This window comes from Desmodus rotundus, chromosome 2 (assembly GCF_022682495.2).
Source record: "Desmodus rotundus isolate HL8 chromosome 2, HLdesRot8A.1, whole genome shotgun sequence".
Taxonomy (NCBI): domain Eukaryota; kingdom Metazoa; phylum Chordata; class Mammalia; order Chiroptera; family Phyllostomidae; genus Desmodus; species Desmodus rotundus.
In genome coordinates, this window is record NC_071388.1 from 108,664,558 (window position 1) to 108,681,225 (window position 16,668).

Consider the following 16,668-nt stretch of genomic DNA (forward strand, 5'->3'; position numbering starts at 1 on the left):
GGGTTGCTTATGGGAGATAGCCTATCAATGTTTCTATCTCTCATCTCCCCCTCCCTTTCTCTGTCTCTCAAATCAATTTAAAGAAAGATCCTCAGGTGACGATTAAAAAAAAAAATAAAAAAGAAAATAACCCAATAAAAAAAATAAAAGATTTGAACAGCTTTGCTGGAGAAGATGTATTGGTGGCAAATAAGCACTTGAAAACATGGTCTACATCATTAGTTAAATGCAAATTAAAACCACAGGGAGATACTACTTTCACTGGTTAGAATGAGAAACAAAACAACCCTTCCCTTCCCTGGCCCTAGCTGGCAATACCAAGTATTAATGAAGCAGGGTGACTGAAACTTTCATATATTGCTTGTGGGAATGAAAAATAGTACACCACTTTGGAAACAGTTACACAGTTTCCCATTAAAGTAAAACATAGGTTTATATAACCCAGCAGTTTCAATCTTAGATATTTATCCAAGAAAAATGAAAACACGTGTTCACACACAAACTACACACAGTTTATGACCGTTTTTTTTCAATTTGCCAAGCACTCAAACAATCTAAATGTCTGTGAATTGGTGAATGGATAAACAAACTGACATCCGTGGAATTCAGCTAAAAAGATTCTTGCTATTTGCAGTAACATTAATGAATCTCAAAACTGTTAAGCTAAGTGAAGAGAGCCAAACACTGAGACACTGCTGCTTGGAGATAGAACAAGGTTTATTCCATTTGGCCAAATGGAGAAGCCAGGAGAGCAGGATCTCTCATATCCATGTTCTCCTAGAAGAAAAAGGAGAGAGGTTTTTTTAGGAGGCTAGGGGATAAGGGAGGGTGGAGTTTCAGTGAACTGAGTCTGTTTCAGTTTCAGTCTGTTTCTTTAGTCCCGATAATATTTTGTGCCACCAGACTTCTGGGTGTCAGCAGCTGGTTGCAACTTTCTTAAAGGCATTTATTTCTTCTGCAAAATAAACTCGAATTCTCCTCACGACCCTGAAGTTATCTCCTCCTGCTTGACAAGGAGACCACATCAGCCACTTACAGCTAAATTGAGAACAAGGGATGCTGGGCAGGAAGTGAAGCATAGCATATGCAAATGATGGTTTTGTGCTTTACTAGCTACATTTTTCTATTTTAATAGATGATTCTATTTATTTAATTTTGGGGGGGGGGAGGGAAGGAGAAGGAGAGGGAGAGAAGCATTGAGATCTGTTGCCTCTCTCACACGCCCTGACGGGAGATTGAACCTGCAACCCAGGCATGTGCCCATCAGGAGTTGAACTATGGGACGATGCCAAGCTAACTGGGTTGGTCAGGGTAGGTCAGGGAAACTAACTTTGTCTTTCTTTTTAAGGATTTCCTTCTTCCCTCCCTTGCTCCCTTGCTCCCTTCCTTCCTCCCTGTTTTTAGGGAGGAGGGAAGGGAGGGAGAAAGAGGGAGAGAAACTTTGATGTATGAATGAAACCTCACTCAGTTGCCTCTTGTGGGTCCCCAACCAGGGACCCTGCCTGCAATCCAGGAATCAAACCGTTGGGGAATTGAACCAGTGACCTTTCAGTTTACAAGAACATGCCCAACCCACTGAGCTACACTAGTCAGGGCTAACATACTTACTTAATCTTTGACTATAGGCTATGTGACTGCCCATGCAATTGAAACATTTAAAGCCTATTAATTATATTTCTAGACTCTATGATCTGATACCTAAATGTGTTTATTGTTGACTGTCAGTTTCAAGATGAGTGTTTGCCAGGGTTAGTAGTAGTAGTAGAAGATTGCCGACAGAGTGCCAGTATGAAGGAACATATGGGGACAATACATACAACTGTTCTGCCTCTTGACTGTGCTTGTTCCATAATTCTGTGTGCTTGTCAAAACCTAGAAATGTACACCAAAAAGTACATTTTATTGCATGAGACTTTAAAAAGAAGAGTATAAGAAGACAGGGCACAGACTGGGAAAAATGTTTGCAGAAGATATATCTGATAAAGGACTGTTATAAAAAATTTACTAAGAACTCTTAAACATTAAACAGTAAGAAAAAAAAACTTGATTAAAAAATGGGCATAAGATCTGAACAGGCACACTACCAAAGAAAATATACATACATTAAATAAGCATATGAAAAGATGCTCAGATCACATACCGTTACATACCTATTAGGGTGTCTGAAATCCCAAACACTGACATCACCAGATATCTGTGAGGATGTGGAAAAACAACTCCCATTCACTGCTGGTGGGAACGCAGAAAAGTGTTCTTTGGACAGTTTGGCAGTTTCCTACAAAACTAAGTGTACTTTTAGCAGATGATTCAGCAGTCATGCTTCTTTGTATTTACCCAAATAAACGTAAAATATGTCCATATAAAAACCTGCACATGAATGTTATAGGAGATTTATTCATAGTTGCCAAAACTTAGAAACAACCAAGACGGCCTTCTCTAGGTGAATGGATAAACAGTCAAGATAATGGAATCATATTTAGTGCTAAAAACAAATGAGCTTTTGAATCAAGGAAAAGATGTGGAAGGACCTTAAATACATATGACTAAGTGGAAAAAGCCAATCTGAATACATTTATCAAAACCTGTAGGGTGTACAGTACCATAAGGGAACCCTCATGTAAAGTATGGGCTTTGGGTGATAACAAGGCATCAGTGTTGGTACACTGATTTTAATAAATGTACCATAAAACATACACACAAAAATAAATGTAGCATACTGATACTGGATGTTGCGGGGGAACAGGCTGTATGTGTGTACTTTATTAGTTTTGCTATGGACGTAAAAGTGCTTTAAAAATAGTCTATATAAAAATAATACATATAGAAGAAACACATGACAAGCTGTGGCATTCACACTGCAGTACACGGGAAGTTTCTAGAAGATCAGTGTAGGTAGACTGTTGCTTCAAGGAAAACAACTATATATTTGTTACCAGTGATAAAAAAAACTGAGTTTTCAAGCAAAAAATAGAGTTTTGGAAAACTTGTATCTGTCATGCGAGATTGAATTTCCCAATAGTTAATAATTTTAATGATAAGACCAGTGATGAGTTTAATAAAAATGATTATTTTTTGTTCCCTAAGTAAGTGACAATTACATGTAATTCTGTGGAACCAGTAGTTTCCAAATTGTCAGTGCATGCTGTTTTAAAATCATGCAGGGGTAAATGTTTCAAAGCACCATATAAACCAGTGGCTTTAAATGTGAGAGTTTATTAAGATTTCAGATGTCATGTTACAGATAATATTTAATAAGCTACCACTTGTCAAATTTTGTTGGAATATCAAAGAATATCCACATTATCTGAGAAGGCTATTAAATACTCTTTTTCCAAATATATATCTGTGTGGGTCCAGATATCTTTCATAAACTTCATCCCAAGTTAAGAGGGCAACAGAGTGAATATAGAAGCAGGATGAGAATCCTCCTGTTTTCCATTAGGGTAGACATTAAAGAGATTTATAAAAATAGACACAAAAGTAATTTTTTTCGCCAGCTCCTAGGGAACGGGAAATAGTTATAATGAGGTTTATCATTTAAAAAATGTTTATTAGCATTTATTTTATGTTGAACTTACTCCCGGGACATAAGTTTTTGTTTCTTCAGTTTCTTCTGGGCTATCTTTTACTTCTGTGCAGCCTCTTCTTCTGGTTTAGGAACAACCTGCTCTTCTTCAGTAAGGATCATCTCCATGTGGCAGGGAGAGCTGGGTTAATCCACTCATTAGCTAAGTTATCTGTCACATCTCGGGAACTTTGTTCACCTGGATGTGCGCAATGACTGGAGAATCTACATCCAAACTCTTAAGTTCAGCACTGCTCTCCGCATTTTTAAGCATATGCAGCAGAAATTCAGTAGTGTTTTGGGGCCACCAACCCTGTGTCCAGCTCCACTGTTGGCCTGGGCATGCCTATCAACTCCACCATTGTAACAATGGAATGGCACACTTTGCTTCTGTAAAGTGAAATCCATCAGTTATGTGGTGGCTTTTTGGGTATATGTGTACCCTTGATGACCTGGGCAGTTATACAAATGTTCTTAAAAGGAACGTGGAAGATTTGAACCTTTTGATTTGCATGATTTTGTGGGGTCTTCTGGGTCAAGTATAGCAAACCATTTTCAGAGGTCACATCAGGCCGCTTATGGAAGAGATGTTTGTCATTTTAAAATGAATTACTTTGTGATTTTCTCTTTTAGTTTCTAATGTGACAAGTATCTGTAAATACCACAGTAAACAAATTTGGGTGAATCCTCAATTTTTAAGAGTAAAGGGGTCCTGAAATAGAAAATTTAAGAACTTGCTGGTATAAGGAAACTTTCAGAAGTAAGCCATCCAAGTTACTTAGTCCAGTGGTTCTCAAATTGTGCCACACTTCAGCATCACCTGGGAGCTTTAAAAACCTCTGCTGCCCAGTTTATTTTCCATACCATTAAATCAGAGTAAAGCTGAGAAACTTCAGGCCTGGCTTTGGGAACTCCTAGTTTCAAGCTCATACTTGAAATATTGAATTCCTTATTCCAGCTTTGCAAGGGGGTGGGGGTCACTCTATGCACTTGATATTTACTTAACCTTATGTAGATAATGCTACATTGTATTTGTTTACTTCTGCAAAAGTGAATTCAGTAATCAAGTGAGAATTAGTTTGCCCAACTTTATTGTTTTAAATAATTGATAACTTAATGTATAATCCAATTTAAAAACAGTGGAAAAATCCTCTTTGCTAATGGCCAGGGGAAAAAACCACACTCAATAACTTTATCTCCTTTGAGAACAGTTTTTTTTTTTAAGTGCCAGAATTACACTTTTGAAATACTGGACTGTTACTTTCTAATGAAGTAGATAGCCAGATATGTGGTCATGGGCATTATATCTTAAAGCCAGCTCTTGAAATAGTGAGGAAAACGAAATATAAAAAGCCCAGTACATTGTCAACTAACATACATTAATATGGTCCAATGCAGTATCTACTAAAAAGTTTATTTAACTTTATTGCTAAGTATACAATGGAAGCTGCTTACGCCAAATTAGGAAAAGTTATGCAGCTAAGTCTGTGGCTGAAAGCTAAACAAGTTGGAAAACTTCTACACTGAGAGTTAATTAAAATTGATTTTTAATGTCAAGTTTAGTCATCAACACATTTATGGTAGTAGTTTTTAAATGCTTGCCTTTAAGGTAACTGTTCCATATGTGTGTTCTCAGTATGGGTTGTTTGATCTTCCCAGCTAGTGAATTGCTCATGTTAACTTTTTAAAATTGATTCTTTATTCTTTATTTTATATTAAATGCATTTGCAGGAAATAATGTAGAGGGACCCTGTATATCTTACCTAGTTTCTCCCAATGGTAACAACTTGCAAAACAGTATTACGAGTTGAGTAATGAATTGATATAGCCTACAGATACTATTCAGAATTTCCTGAGTTTTTCTTGTGTGTGGTTCTCTGTGATTTTATTATATGTGTATATTTGTGAGTCCACCAACGTAGTCAAGATACTTAACGGTTCATTTCTATACAAGTTCCTCTTTGATAACCACACCTCCACCCTCATCCCTAACTCCTGACAATCACCAGTCTCCATCTCTGTCATTTTGTTATTTCAACAGTGTCATATAAATGGAAGCATATGGACCTGGGCTAGTGTGGCTCAGTTGGTTGGGCATTGTCCTGCAAACTAGAAGGTCACAGGTTCAATTCCCAGTCAGGGCACATGCCTGGGTTGCAGATTTGGTCCCCAGTCAGGGTGCGTGTAAGAGGCAACCTACCTATGTTTCTCTCTCTCTCTTTCTCCCAGGCATATATAATCTAAAACAGAGGTTTCCAGGCTGAAGCTCTGACCTTGAAGGCAAGGTTTGTATTAATGAGAGTGATGATCTTCTATTTATTTACTTATTAAAGATTTTTAAAATTTATTTTTAGAGGGGAATGGAGGGAGAAAGAGAGGGAGAGGAATATTGATGTGCAGGGGGTACATCGAACAATTGCCTCTTGTACACCCCCAACCAGGGAGTTGGCCTGTGACCCAGGCATGTGCCCTGACCGGGAATCAAACCTGAACCTGTGACCTTTCGGTTCACAGGCTGGCACTCAATCCACTGAGCCACACCAGTCAAGGCCCATTTATTGTTTTTAAAAGCCCTACAGTAATTGTACTTGATATCCTAGGTATTTAATGCATCAATAATTTGCTTTTGGTTAGAATTCTTTCATCTTGCTTGGGAAAAGAAGCTTTGTTGTGCTGATCAGAAGTTCTGATTAGTGATGGGTATGGTAAGAATTGTTGGATTTAATAATCAGGCTAGACTCTGGTGCTGTACTGGACAGATGCTATATGTGAACTTCTTTGGCAGTAGATACACAGTGGCAGCAGGAATTACGTGATCATAAGTGGAAAGGTGCATGAATAGATAACCCTGGTTTTCACTTAATGGTTTGTTAACATTAAGCTGTTGTTTTTACTTTTGATAGATTAACAGGAGAAAATACTTTTTTACATTACGACCCAGTGTACATACATGTACAACTGTAACAGAAGTTTCACAAAAGCATTTCTTCCCTTTAAAATGTGTAATTTAGTCCTGTGTATTCTGCTTTTTTTATTACTGAAGTAATGCTGGTTGTCAGCCACATGATTTCAGGAACCACCCATAAGGTGTGACTTCTTGTTTAAAGAAAAACTACTTCAGGTCATAGGATTTTTTTTTTTTTTTTTTTTTGGATGCAGAGCTTTCAGTTCTAGACTTCCTGGATTGTAGTTTAAAGATCTTTTTATTCCGTTATGTGAAGCATTTGGTGCTTTATACTGAATTCATTTTGTATTGAATTTGTGGAATTAGTCAAGTTTTATTTTAGCAAGGTCATTTTCCTGTAAAAATGTATCTTTCATCTGTGTTTTAGTTGGAAAACAGCTGTAATGGTTAATAGAGTCAGAAATGTTTGGTTGGGGAAGATTATGCTGGCTGGCCATGGTATGCTGAGTGGATGAGAGAGTGTCACTTATTTTGTTTCTTTTCTGACAGTGTCTATTCCTCCCCGCTTTTCCATCCTACTCCAAATTTAACTACTTAAGACCAAATTATGCTGTAAGCCTCAGCTATGTTGTATCTCCATTGCCTATAATAGTTTCTGGCAGACAAGCGTTCTAGATTCTCGCTGTAGTAGTAGATTGTCATACTTTCTTTTTGATCTCTTCTGATAAACTTGTCAGTCTTTTGAGAACACTGTGTGGGGGTGTCCATCTGTCTGCGTCTGTTTGTATTTAGTGCCTGTCAGGTACTGTAGTGCTACTGATGAGTTGCATTTCTTGTGCCACAGAGATTTTTCACGTATTTCAGCAATTCCTCATGTATGTGTACTCATAGCCACTAACTGCCTTAGTGATTTTGGTGGTGCCTGCTCATTAATTCCATATTAAGAAATCTTTTCTATATAATTTCCAATTTTAGTCTTACCTCTCTTATGAATCCTTCCTGTTCATTATACTATTAATTGTTGCTCCAGGTTTTGAGGTTTTGTTAGTACTTGTACACAGTTTTTTGTTTTTTTTTTTACTTTAATTAGAGATTTAGGTTCAATAAAATGAATTATTTAATAGAACAATTCTACAATGTGAAATTTGTAATGACTTTTTAAAGAAAAGCATTTATGGTTTTTTCTATCCGCTTTCTGTGTCCAGCTATAGTTTTGGTAATATCATGTGACTAAGATTATAATGAAAATTGTTTTGTAATAGTTGGGACAAGAAGCAGAATTATAATGATAGTATGGACTTGTGCACACAAACATTGGAGAACTAAGTCTGAGCATTCCATTTTGTTAAACAGATTAGTTACTACATTGGCTAAAGGGGTAATAATATATTTCGTGCAAAATAATACATTTAAGAAAAAGGATCTTGGGAGTTATCTACATTAACTTCATTATCCAGGTTGAGAAAACATCGAGTGGTTTAGTGGCTTGCCTGATTAGGCAGAAAAGTTGAAATGATTTGGTTTATTATCAAACATCTAATGAAAATTTCATTTTGAAAATGTGAAAAGTTCTCAGTGATGCTGCTTCTCTGCCCCCTACCCTATTTGCCTACCCCACATATGCACAAAACACAACCCATTCAACTGAAGCTCTTATAAATTGTGATTTTTCCTTCCATCAGGCTGAATTTTACAGCAAATGCTTATTAGCAGCACTTACTCTAAGAATTGGCATTTTTCAAATGTGTAACTGGTCTCTGCCATTAAATCTAATAGTTCATTTTGTAAACAGGATTGACTAAAAGCTGTAAATGAAGTATATTATAAAAAGGAAGAGAAGTGTAAAAATGTTCATTTGAAATGTTCATTGTTGATGTTTGTAGTGAAAGTACTTTTTCCCTCCCCCAGTGACCTAGAACGAAAACATCACCATGGCTACAGAAATTGGTTCTCCTCCTCGTTTTTTCCATATGCCAAGGTTCCAACACCAGGCACCTCGACAACTGTTTTATAAACGACCTGATTTTGCACAGCAGCAAGCAATGCAACAACTTACCTTTGATGGAAAACGAATGAGAAAAGCAGTAAACCGAAAAACTATTGACTATAATCCATCTGTAATTAAGTATTTGGAAGTAAGTCCAGGTCATGTGCTTCAGATGCCAAACTTTATTTTATTTTTTAAAAGGAGAAAATTTTAAAAATGAAGGGTAATAAGTATACCTGTATTTCATGAATTAGTGAGATTTTAAGTGAAGCTAGTCAGTAGTACTTTTAACAAAAAATATCTGCATGAATTATCTTCACAAAAATTATTAAAGTTAGACTCCCAACATAGGAATTAGTATGTTGCATGCACATAGGAGAAAAAGATTCAGAGGTAAAGACAGATTTAGATTTTTCTATATATTTCAGTTGGGAATCTAGACTAGGAGAGCTTGAGAGGAATTAAGAAAACCAAGGGCAAGATATGAAGAATTGTTTTTGTGCTGAGGATTTTGAAGGAACTGGGAGTGTCTCTTTATTCCTTATTTTTATCCCTATAATTAAGGTATGTATGGTTAATGAGAATGTGTTAGAGTTAAGAGCATCTTGAATGACTGGTGGAAGTTACTGTGAGTAAGGAGAGGAGGGAAATTCTAGACAATGTCAGTAGGATAAGATACCAACTATTATGTATGTTTTAGAACATAATGAAAAAAGTTTAATCCTGTGTTTCCCCCATTTAATAATAGCTTACATTTTGTTAATTACTTTAGTTTCATACTGTGTGCAATTAGATCATATATCAGTTGATTAATTAATTGATCTATTTTTAACAGAATAGAATATGGCAAAGAGACCAGAGAGATATGCGGGCAATTCAGCCTGATGCAGGTTATTATAATGATGTAAGTATAAAACGTTATACTAGCTTAATATAACTCATTGGGCATTTGAACCTAAAAACGTGATCTCCAATTCAAACATGGACTTTCTCTTTACATTTTTGTAATAAAAGCAAAACATTCCTAAGGGGATACTATAACATATCTGTGTAAATTGTGAGTTATTTCTTTTATCTCAACTTAAATTTTCCTTTTAATCTAATGATAGATGAAAGCAGTGTTCAACATAAGACTGCATTGCCTCAAAGTCTGTGTAATAGGGAAAGTTAATTTTAAATTTGGCTTATTGTTGACTTTGAGAAATAATTAGGGAAATCTTATACTTGATTTTGTTGTTTGTTTAGTAATAATTGGCATTTAGCTTTCCTGTATTTCAGTTTTCTTCATTTAATTAATATAGAATACTTATAATCTCTTATTACAGATTTAAAAAAAAGATTTTATTTATTTGTTTTTAGAGAGAGGGGAAGGGAGGGAGAAAGAAAGGGAGAGAAATATTGATTAGCAGCCTCTCACACGCCTTGAACAGGGGATCTGGCCTACAACCCAGGCATGTGCCCCAACTGGGAATTGAGCCAGTAACCTTTTATTTCTCAGGTTGGTGTTCAATCCACTGAGCCACACCGGCCAGGGCTATTATTACAGTTTTTTAAAAGTCCTGTATATTCATGAATTTGTATTTAAATGTTAAAATAATCACTTCACATGCCCCTGGTTTATGCCCTATGCATAATCAGGAGCTTTTACAACCCAATTTTCTTTTCTTTTTTTTATAGCTGGTCCCACCTATAGGGATGTTGAATAATCCTATGAATGCAGTAACAACAAAATTTGTTCGAACGTCAACAAATAAAGTAAAGTGTCCAGTATTTGTTGTTAGGGTAAGTATTCTGTTGGGTATGTTTGGAATAATTAATCCTGAGTTAGTCTGCAAATATATTTAACAGGACGAAAGAAATTAAACATTATTTTAAGTGTACATCGGGATAAAAATTAGCATATTGCTAATAATTTTATTTTGTAATATCCAGTTGTTTATCTGCTCCATCCACATTTAGTAAGGTATTACATTTATTTTATTTTTTTTTAAGATTTTATTTTTAGAGAGAGGGGAAGGGAAAGAGAAAGAGAGAAACATCAGTGTGTGGTTGTCTCTTGCGTGCCCTCTACTGGGGACCTGGCCTGCAACCCAGGCATGTGCCTTCTTAGCCTGGGAATTGAACCAGCAACCCTTTGGTTCACAGGCCAGCACTCAGTCCACTGAGCCACACCAGCCAGGGCAGGTATTAACTTTTAGATTATTTTCTTCTTACTGCAATTCCCATAGAATTTTCTTTGAGCTGGCCATAAATATATATTGCAGCAGGTCTCAGGTTTGCTCTTGAATGGGATTGCTTTTGTTGTTTAGAAAGCAGCATCTCAAGGCGAATGAAAACTCTTGGGTATTACTAGGAGGGAAAATACCTGAGAAAAGCTGAAGACAAATGGTAGACCATAATTGTCAGCTCCATGAAGGTACATAGTAGGTACTCAGTACATTTTCACTGGAATTTTAAAAATATAATTTAAAAATAAATAGTACATTTATGTGGTTCAAAATAGTGAAAATTGAAGAGGTTTTCGATAAAAATGTTTTCCCATATCTGTCTGCCAGGCTAGTTAATAGTCCAAGTTGAGCAAATAAAAGACTGTCATAGCAAATATGTGGCAAATAAGCAAAATAAGTAAGTCCTCTGATATTAGGGAGGTGTGATAGACAGCATGGAGAACTGAGAGGAGGTGGAAGAGATGCTGGTTTGAGCTCCATAAAAAATGTTGCAGTCGTCTAAGGCCTCCTATTTGCTTTAGAAGCCTATCTCAGTGAAACATCAGTAAGGAAACACTTATTTAAATGGTTTTTGTGTTAGTAGAGCCAGCCAACGTGTAGGATAACTTCATTTGCCAGGGAATTTGGGAAAAGGAGTGTGATATGCAACTAATTTTAATAATCATCTTAGCATAACACAAGCCCTTTTTGAAATGAATAAAATCTCAGCTTTCACTATCTTGTATTTTGCTTGATGGGTAAATTTCTCATTTGGGGCTCAATCTATAAGAAGCAAGGAGACATTTGCACATAGTGGCATAGTCCAAATTACAAGGTATTAAACATAGAAATGTGTCCACAGTGTGGTTGCCTGTAGTATTTACTGGGTTGCGATCCATAGTGGATAATAGCAACTAGGAAAGTAGGAGGATTTTATTCATAATAATCCAAATCATAATCTGCAGGCAAGCAATAAAAAGCCAGATTGCCATATATATATATCTTCATAATTTACCAAATAGTCTTCATTTTATGTATCGCATCGTGCTGTTCCAATGAACACACTTGTGATTGTCAACTCTATCAGTTTTAATTGATTTATTTTAGAGATTTTATTTATTTATTTTGTTAGCTACATTTAAGTGAAAGTCAATATCATCTACTTAATGCTGATTATTGGATATTTTGTAAATACATTCTAAGTGTTTTAAAAATTAAGGTTGAGGATATGTGGCCTTGTATAACCTATCTTTTTTTCTTCCCCAGTGGACTCCAGAAGGAAGACGATTGGTCACTGGAGCTTCTAGTGGAGAGTTCACCTTGTGGAATGGACTCACTTTCAATTTTGAAACAATATTACAGGTAACAGTAATCATCAGATGGTAGCATTGTTCTGTAATACTATGAAGAACTTGAGATATTGTAACTTTATTGGCATTTTAAATTTACAGTTGGGCAGATTATTGTGGATTAATATATGCTCCTGTAAAGCCTCCTGTTACATATTCTTGTATGTAATGTTTACAAATGTTTTATTTTCACAGGCTCACGATAGCCCAGTGAGGGCCATGACTTGGTCACATAATGACATGTGGATGTTGACAGCAGACCATGGAGGATATGTGAAATATTGGCAGTCGAACATGAACAACGTCAAGATGTTCCAGGCACATAAGGAGGCGATTAGAGAGGCCAGGTTTATACACAATATACCATTTCCTGTAGTCCCTACTGTCATGGTTAAATCATTCTCTAAGTGTATTCTGGGTGCAGAGGTGTATGGGCTCTGTGAGATTCTGGGAAGCTTTCTGCACCCTATAAACACAATATTTTCCTTTGTTTTCACACATTCACCATTTTGCTGGCGCCTTTCTGAAGTAGTGTTGTTCTGGTATCCGCCTTTACGATATGTTAGAGTTGTATTGTCTGCCACATTTTGCACTGATTTTCTCTTTTCATTTATGGTTAATAATGTGTATACGTTACTCCTTTTTATTACCTACTGTGTAAGACAAGAATATTTCATTCCAAATAAAGAATTCAGTCTTTAATTATACAACTGAATAAAATCTAAAGCCTACAGAAAACACCTTCAGAGTTCACACAAAATACAAGGAAAAAAAGGCTTAAGTGAAGACCTGGTTGGCTTGGTTATGCCATGACTTCAAAGGAAAGTGCACTAGGTCTAAAAACTCCAACAAGTAACTCTGGATATGGCAAACATTAATGGATTAATGAATGGGTTCTTCAAGCTTTGAAACTGTAAGCAGATCATTTTCAAGAAGACTCTAGGACTACCTTCCAGTTCACCCTTGATACCATCAGTTATGCAAATGTGTAATAAGTGCAGTTTAAAATATTTACAGTGAGTTGTATATATTTGTACATGTCAATGAGATATGTACAGTAAAACTGGAAAAAGAAAGTTTCAAAAACCAGCCTGAAGAGTTGCTGCAGCCTCAGAATAAAGCTAAACGGCATTCTCTATGGCTGTGCCGCCCATGTGGGGTAAGAGGTTGACATCTTTATAGAAACATTCACTGCAGTCACCATTTCTGCTTTCAGATCTGAACAAAAATTGGTGGATAAAAATGCTTCTGTAAGGACTTGCTGTAGTGTCCTGCCCATACACTGAGTTTGCACAGTTGGTTATTTCTCAGTCATAGGATTCAAAAGTTCAAAAGAGTTCTTAGAGTTCAATGAGAAACTTGATGGTCTCTCACTACGGGGAGGAAAAAATGGTTCTCTTCTTTGTAGCAGGTTCTTAAGCTTTAAACACAAGTCTGAATGTCCCTATGTTAATGTTTTCATCAAAAGGTGCAACATTCATGAAATAACTTGCCAGGAAGAAGATGTGAAGGATTCCATAGACCTTTGAAATAAATGAGAAACATCATGTGTGGGAATGTTTAGCAACCAGTTGTTAAATAGCCTGCCCAGATTTTTTCAGTTTATTGTTTCATGAAATGTCTGAAGTAGAAGCCAATCCTAACTTTTTGAGCAGTATTCCTGTGTAATTTTAAAGACTGTTTACAGGAATATTGCAAAAACAATTCACTTAGTTTGTACACTTAAATTAGCTCCATGTTTTCTGTTGGTGTAACAGGAAATTATTTACTGGGGGAGCATGGATAGCATTAGTAGTAATACACTTGTTAAAGTACTCTGAATATTGATGATGGAAAACTAAGAAGCAACTACTTCATTAAATTCTTTTAATGAGATGTGATGGTTAGCTGACAACATTCTCTTTAAAGTGTCTTCCCAGGTGGATACTTCCCTCTTCTATTTATAAGCAGCACAGTGTTTTTATTTTTCCCTTTTTGAGAAGCACAGATAATCTGTTAAATGCTGACTTCTTTCCCCTGCTGTGTGTCTTCATGTAACAGTTTCTCACCCACGGATAATAAATTTGCTACATGCTCTGATGACGGCACTGTTAGAATCTGGGACTTTCTTCGTTGCCATGAGGAAAGAATTCTCCGAGGTATGTGTACTAATAGTACTCATTAGACTATTTAAATAGGGAGGGATTTGTGGTTAAATCTCAGTACCACAATATCAGCTTAGCTCTCCATTCAATTTTCTTACATATACACTGTCTTAGGCTCTTTAAAGATCTCTCTCTGGTTCACAATCATTTTTTAGATTTCTTTGAATTCTTTGAGGTATAAATTAAATACAGGTATTTCCCTTCTTTAATCCCTTCACCCCAATAACTCACTTATCTTTATGCATCTCTTAGGGCTGTATTCCTTTTCCTGTCTGGTATCCAGATACCTTTTCCCAACATACTGACACTGTAATTTTATTTAGATAGCTCACATTCTCCTGACAGTCTTTTTACAACATGATTTAACTAAGGTATCAATGGCTGTCCTTCTTACTATTGCTATTTCTGAAAGCTGGTGGTGTTCCGTTGTATCACATTATATCACAATGGCACATTTGTTACTAAATTTTGGAGGGATTCCTTGATTACTTTTATTGATTCCTTGTTTACTTTTATTGATTCTTTGTTAACTAACATCTGTTGATCAATCTTATAAAAGAAGTCTGTATTTCCACTTGGATTAGCTTAGTTTTAGACTTTATAATGTGGGGCTTTTGAAATACTAACAGTACATCAACACCATTTATGGGAATTCAGTGATGTTAGAAGTAAGGAATTCACTTTGTGTTTAAATGTGCAATATAAACACAAATGTTTACACTTCTAATGAAATCTCTTTAGCTTATTATTAATTAGGAAGGTAGTTTTCTCAAGTGCTTAATTTGAACCTGTATTTATTTAACCAAGAGTGCATTCTCCTTCATACTCTTGATTTCAGTATGCCATAAAAGTAACAGTTTCTATGGCTGTATGGGTGCCACAGATATTGGGTGTCAAGAAATTATTATTCAGAGAACTTCCTTTCTGTTCAAAAGTCAGTAGAGTTAGATGTCTTGGTTGAATTGTAAGTTTCTTACAACTTTTCAGAGCTTTATTTCCAGTGTATAGTGACAATACCTTCTACACAAGAAAATAAATGCTCTTGATATTTAATCCATATTTCAATCCAGTACTTTTTAAAAATCATATTTGCTTAAACATTCCTGGGTTTGTACATGTTATGTGGGTTCATCCATAGTTTTGTATGGTGATAACTGATAGAAGGATATATAGTACCTATCATAATGAAGGAGTACACTCACTAAGAAGGTCATAATATTCTACCACTTGAACTAGATGTAGTCTCTGAAGTCCTCAAGTATGAGTTGTTTTTTATAGGTAAGAACCATGACCTGGAAGACGTAAGTGACATGGACAGTGTAAAATACGTTCAAAGCCAGGACCAGAATCTTACCACGTGACTCTTAGCCCCGTGCTACACTAATGTTGCATCTTTCTTCAATATTAGTAGAAGTCTTAGCTGTTAAACAGAAATAAGATAAACAACTTTTTCTAATCTTTGAAAATTCTAAGAAATGTAGAAGAAGCATAATTTTATTTATTAAAAGCAATTCTAAAATAATAAATCAAAAATAATTTTATGGTGGACTAGGACTATAATAACTGAATTCAGATATAAAACTATTATGCATGTTGGATTTAAAAAGAAGAAGAGCTCTGGTTGGAGTGGCTCAGTGGATTGAGCCCTGGCCTTCGAACTGAAAGGTCGCTGGTTCAATTCCCAGTCAGGGCACATGCCTGGTTGCAAGCCCCAGGTCCCCAGTTGAGGGCATGCGAGAGGCAGCTGATCATGTACGTATCTCTAGCACACTGATGTTTCTCTTCCTCCCTTTCTCCCTCCCTTTTCCTCTCTCTAAAGAAATAAAATCTTCAAAAAAAAAAAAACCTATTATAACATTTTTTAATTTCAAGTTCTAATGAAGTGTTATTCAATTTTGGTAATTAAATTGTTTATAAATAGTGTTGAAGAATTTTTCCTTTAAAAATTAGAGTGTATGTGAGATATTAAGTAACAGTTAAAATATCTTCAGATTTGAATCTAGGTGGATTTGGGTATAGTTAAGTGGATGCTGACTCATTGCCTGTTCTTTGTATGGCTTAAAAATATAGACCAATGTCTGTATTTGTGGGTTGAATTTTATTTTATTTTTTCTGTAAAGATTTTATTTATTTTTAGAGAGAGGAAAAGGGAGGGAGAGAGAAAGGGAGAGAAACATTAATGTGAGAGAGAAACATCTATGTATTGCTTCTTGTATGCACCCCTACCGGAGACCGAACCCAGTGGGAATTGCCCTGACCAGGAATCAAACTGGTGACCTTTTGCTTTGTATGAGGACACCCAATCAACTGAGCCACACCTGTCAGGGTGAATTTTGTTTTTTATGTGGGGGATCTTTTTATTTTAAGTTTTTGCTATGGAAATTTCAAACATGCACGAAAGTATCGTGCACCTATATGTACCTACAGGATTTATGTTACAGCTTATTTGTGTTTTTCCTTTTTTAAAAGAATATTTTACTTGCTTTATAGTTAATGATTTTTTTCTTAGTA

The 16,668-nt window shown here is 35.8% G+C and overlaps 1 protein-coding gene across 15 annotated transcripts in view; it reads left to right on the forward strand.

Annotated features, from left to right (window-relative positions):
• WDR33 (WD repeat domain 33) overlaps positions 1-16,668 on the forward strand; it is a 92,160-nt gene that overhangs the window by 27,945 nt on the left and 47,547 nt on the right. For 12 of the 15 annotated variants that reach the window (XR_006656753.2, XM_045203054.2, XM_053918542.1 and 9 more), the window contains 6 exons: positions 8,379-8,605; positions 9,293-9,361; positions 10,135-10,239; positions 11,931-12,026; positions 12,209-12,360; positions 14,054-14,151. Coding sequence is in view for 14 of the 15 variants with exons in the window: in XM_045203054.2 (XP_045058989.1) it covers positions 8,402-8,605; positions 9,293-9,361; positions 10,135-10,239; positions 11,931-12,026; positions 12,209-12,360; positions 14,054-14,151 (724 nt within the window). In the remaining variant the exon portion in view is untranslated. Of the gene's footprint in view, positions 1-5,794; positions 5,851-8,378; positions 8,606-9,292; positions 9,362-10,134; positions 10,240-11,930; positions 12,027-12,208; positions 12,361-14,053; positions 14,152-15,435; positions 15,951-16,668 lie in introns of those variants that run through there. The other 3 variants (XM_045203053.2, XM_024569715.3, XM_045203061.3) reach the window with 2 other exon arrangements.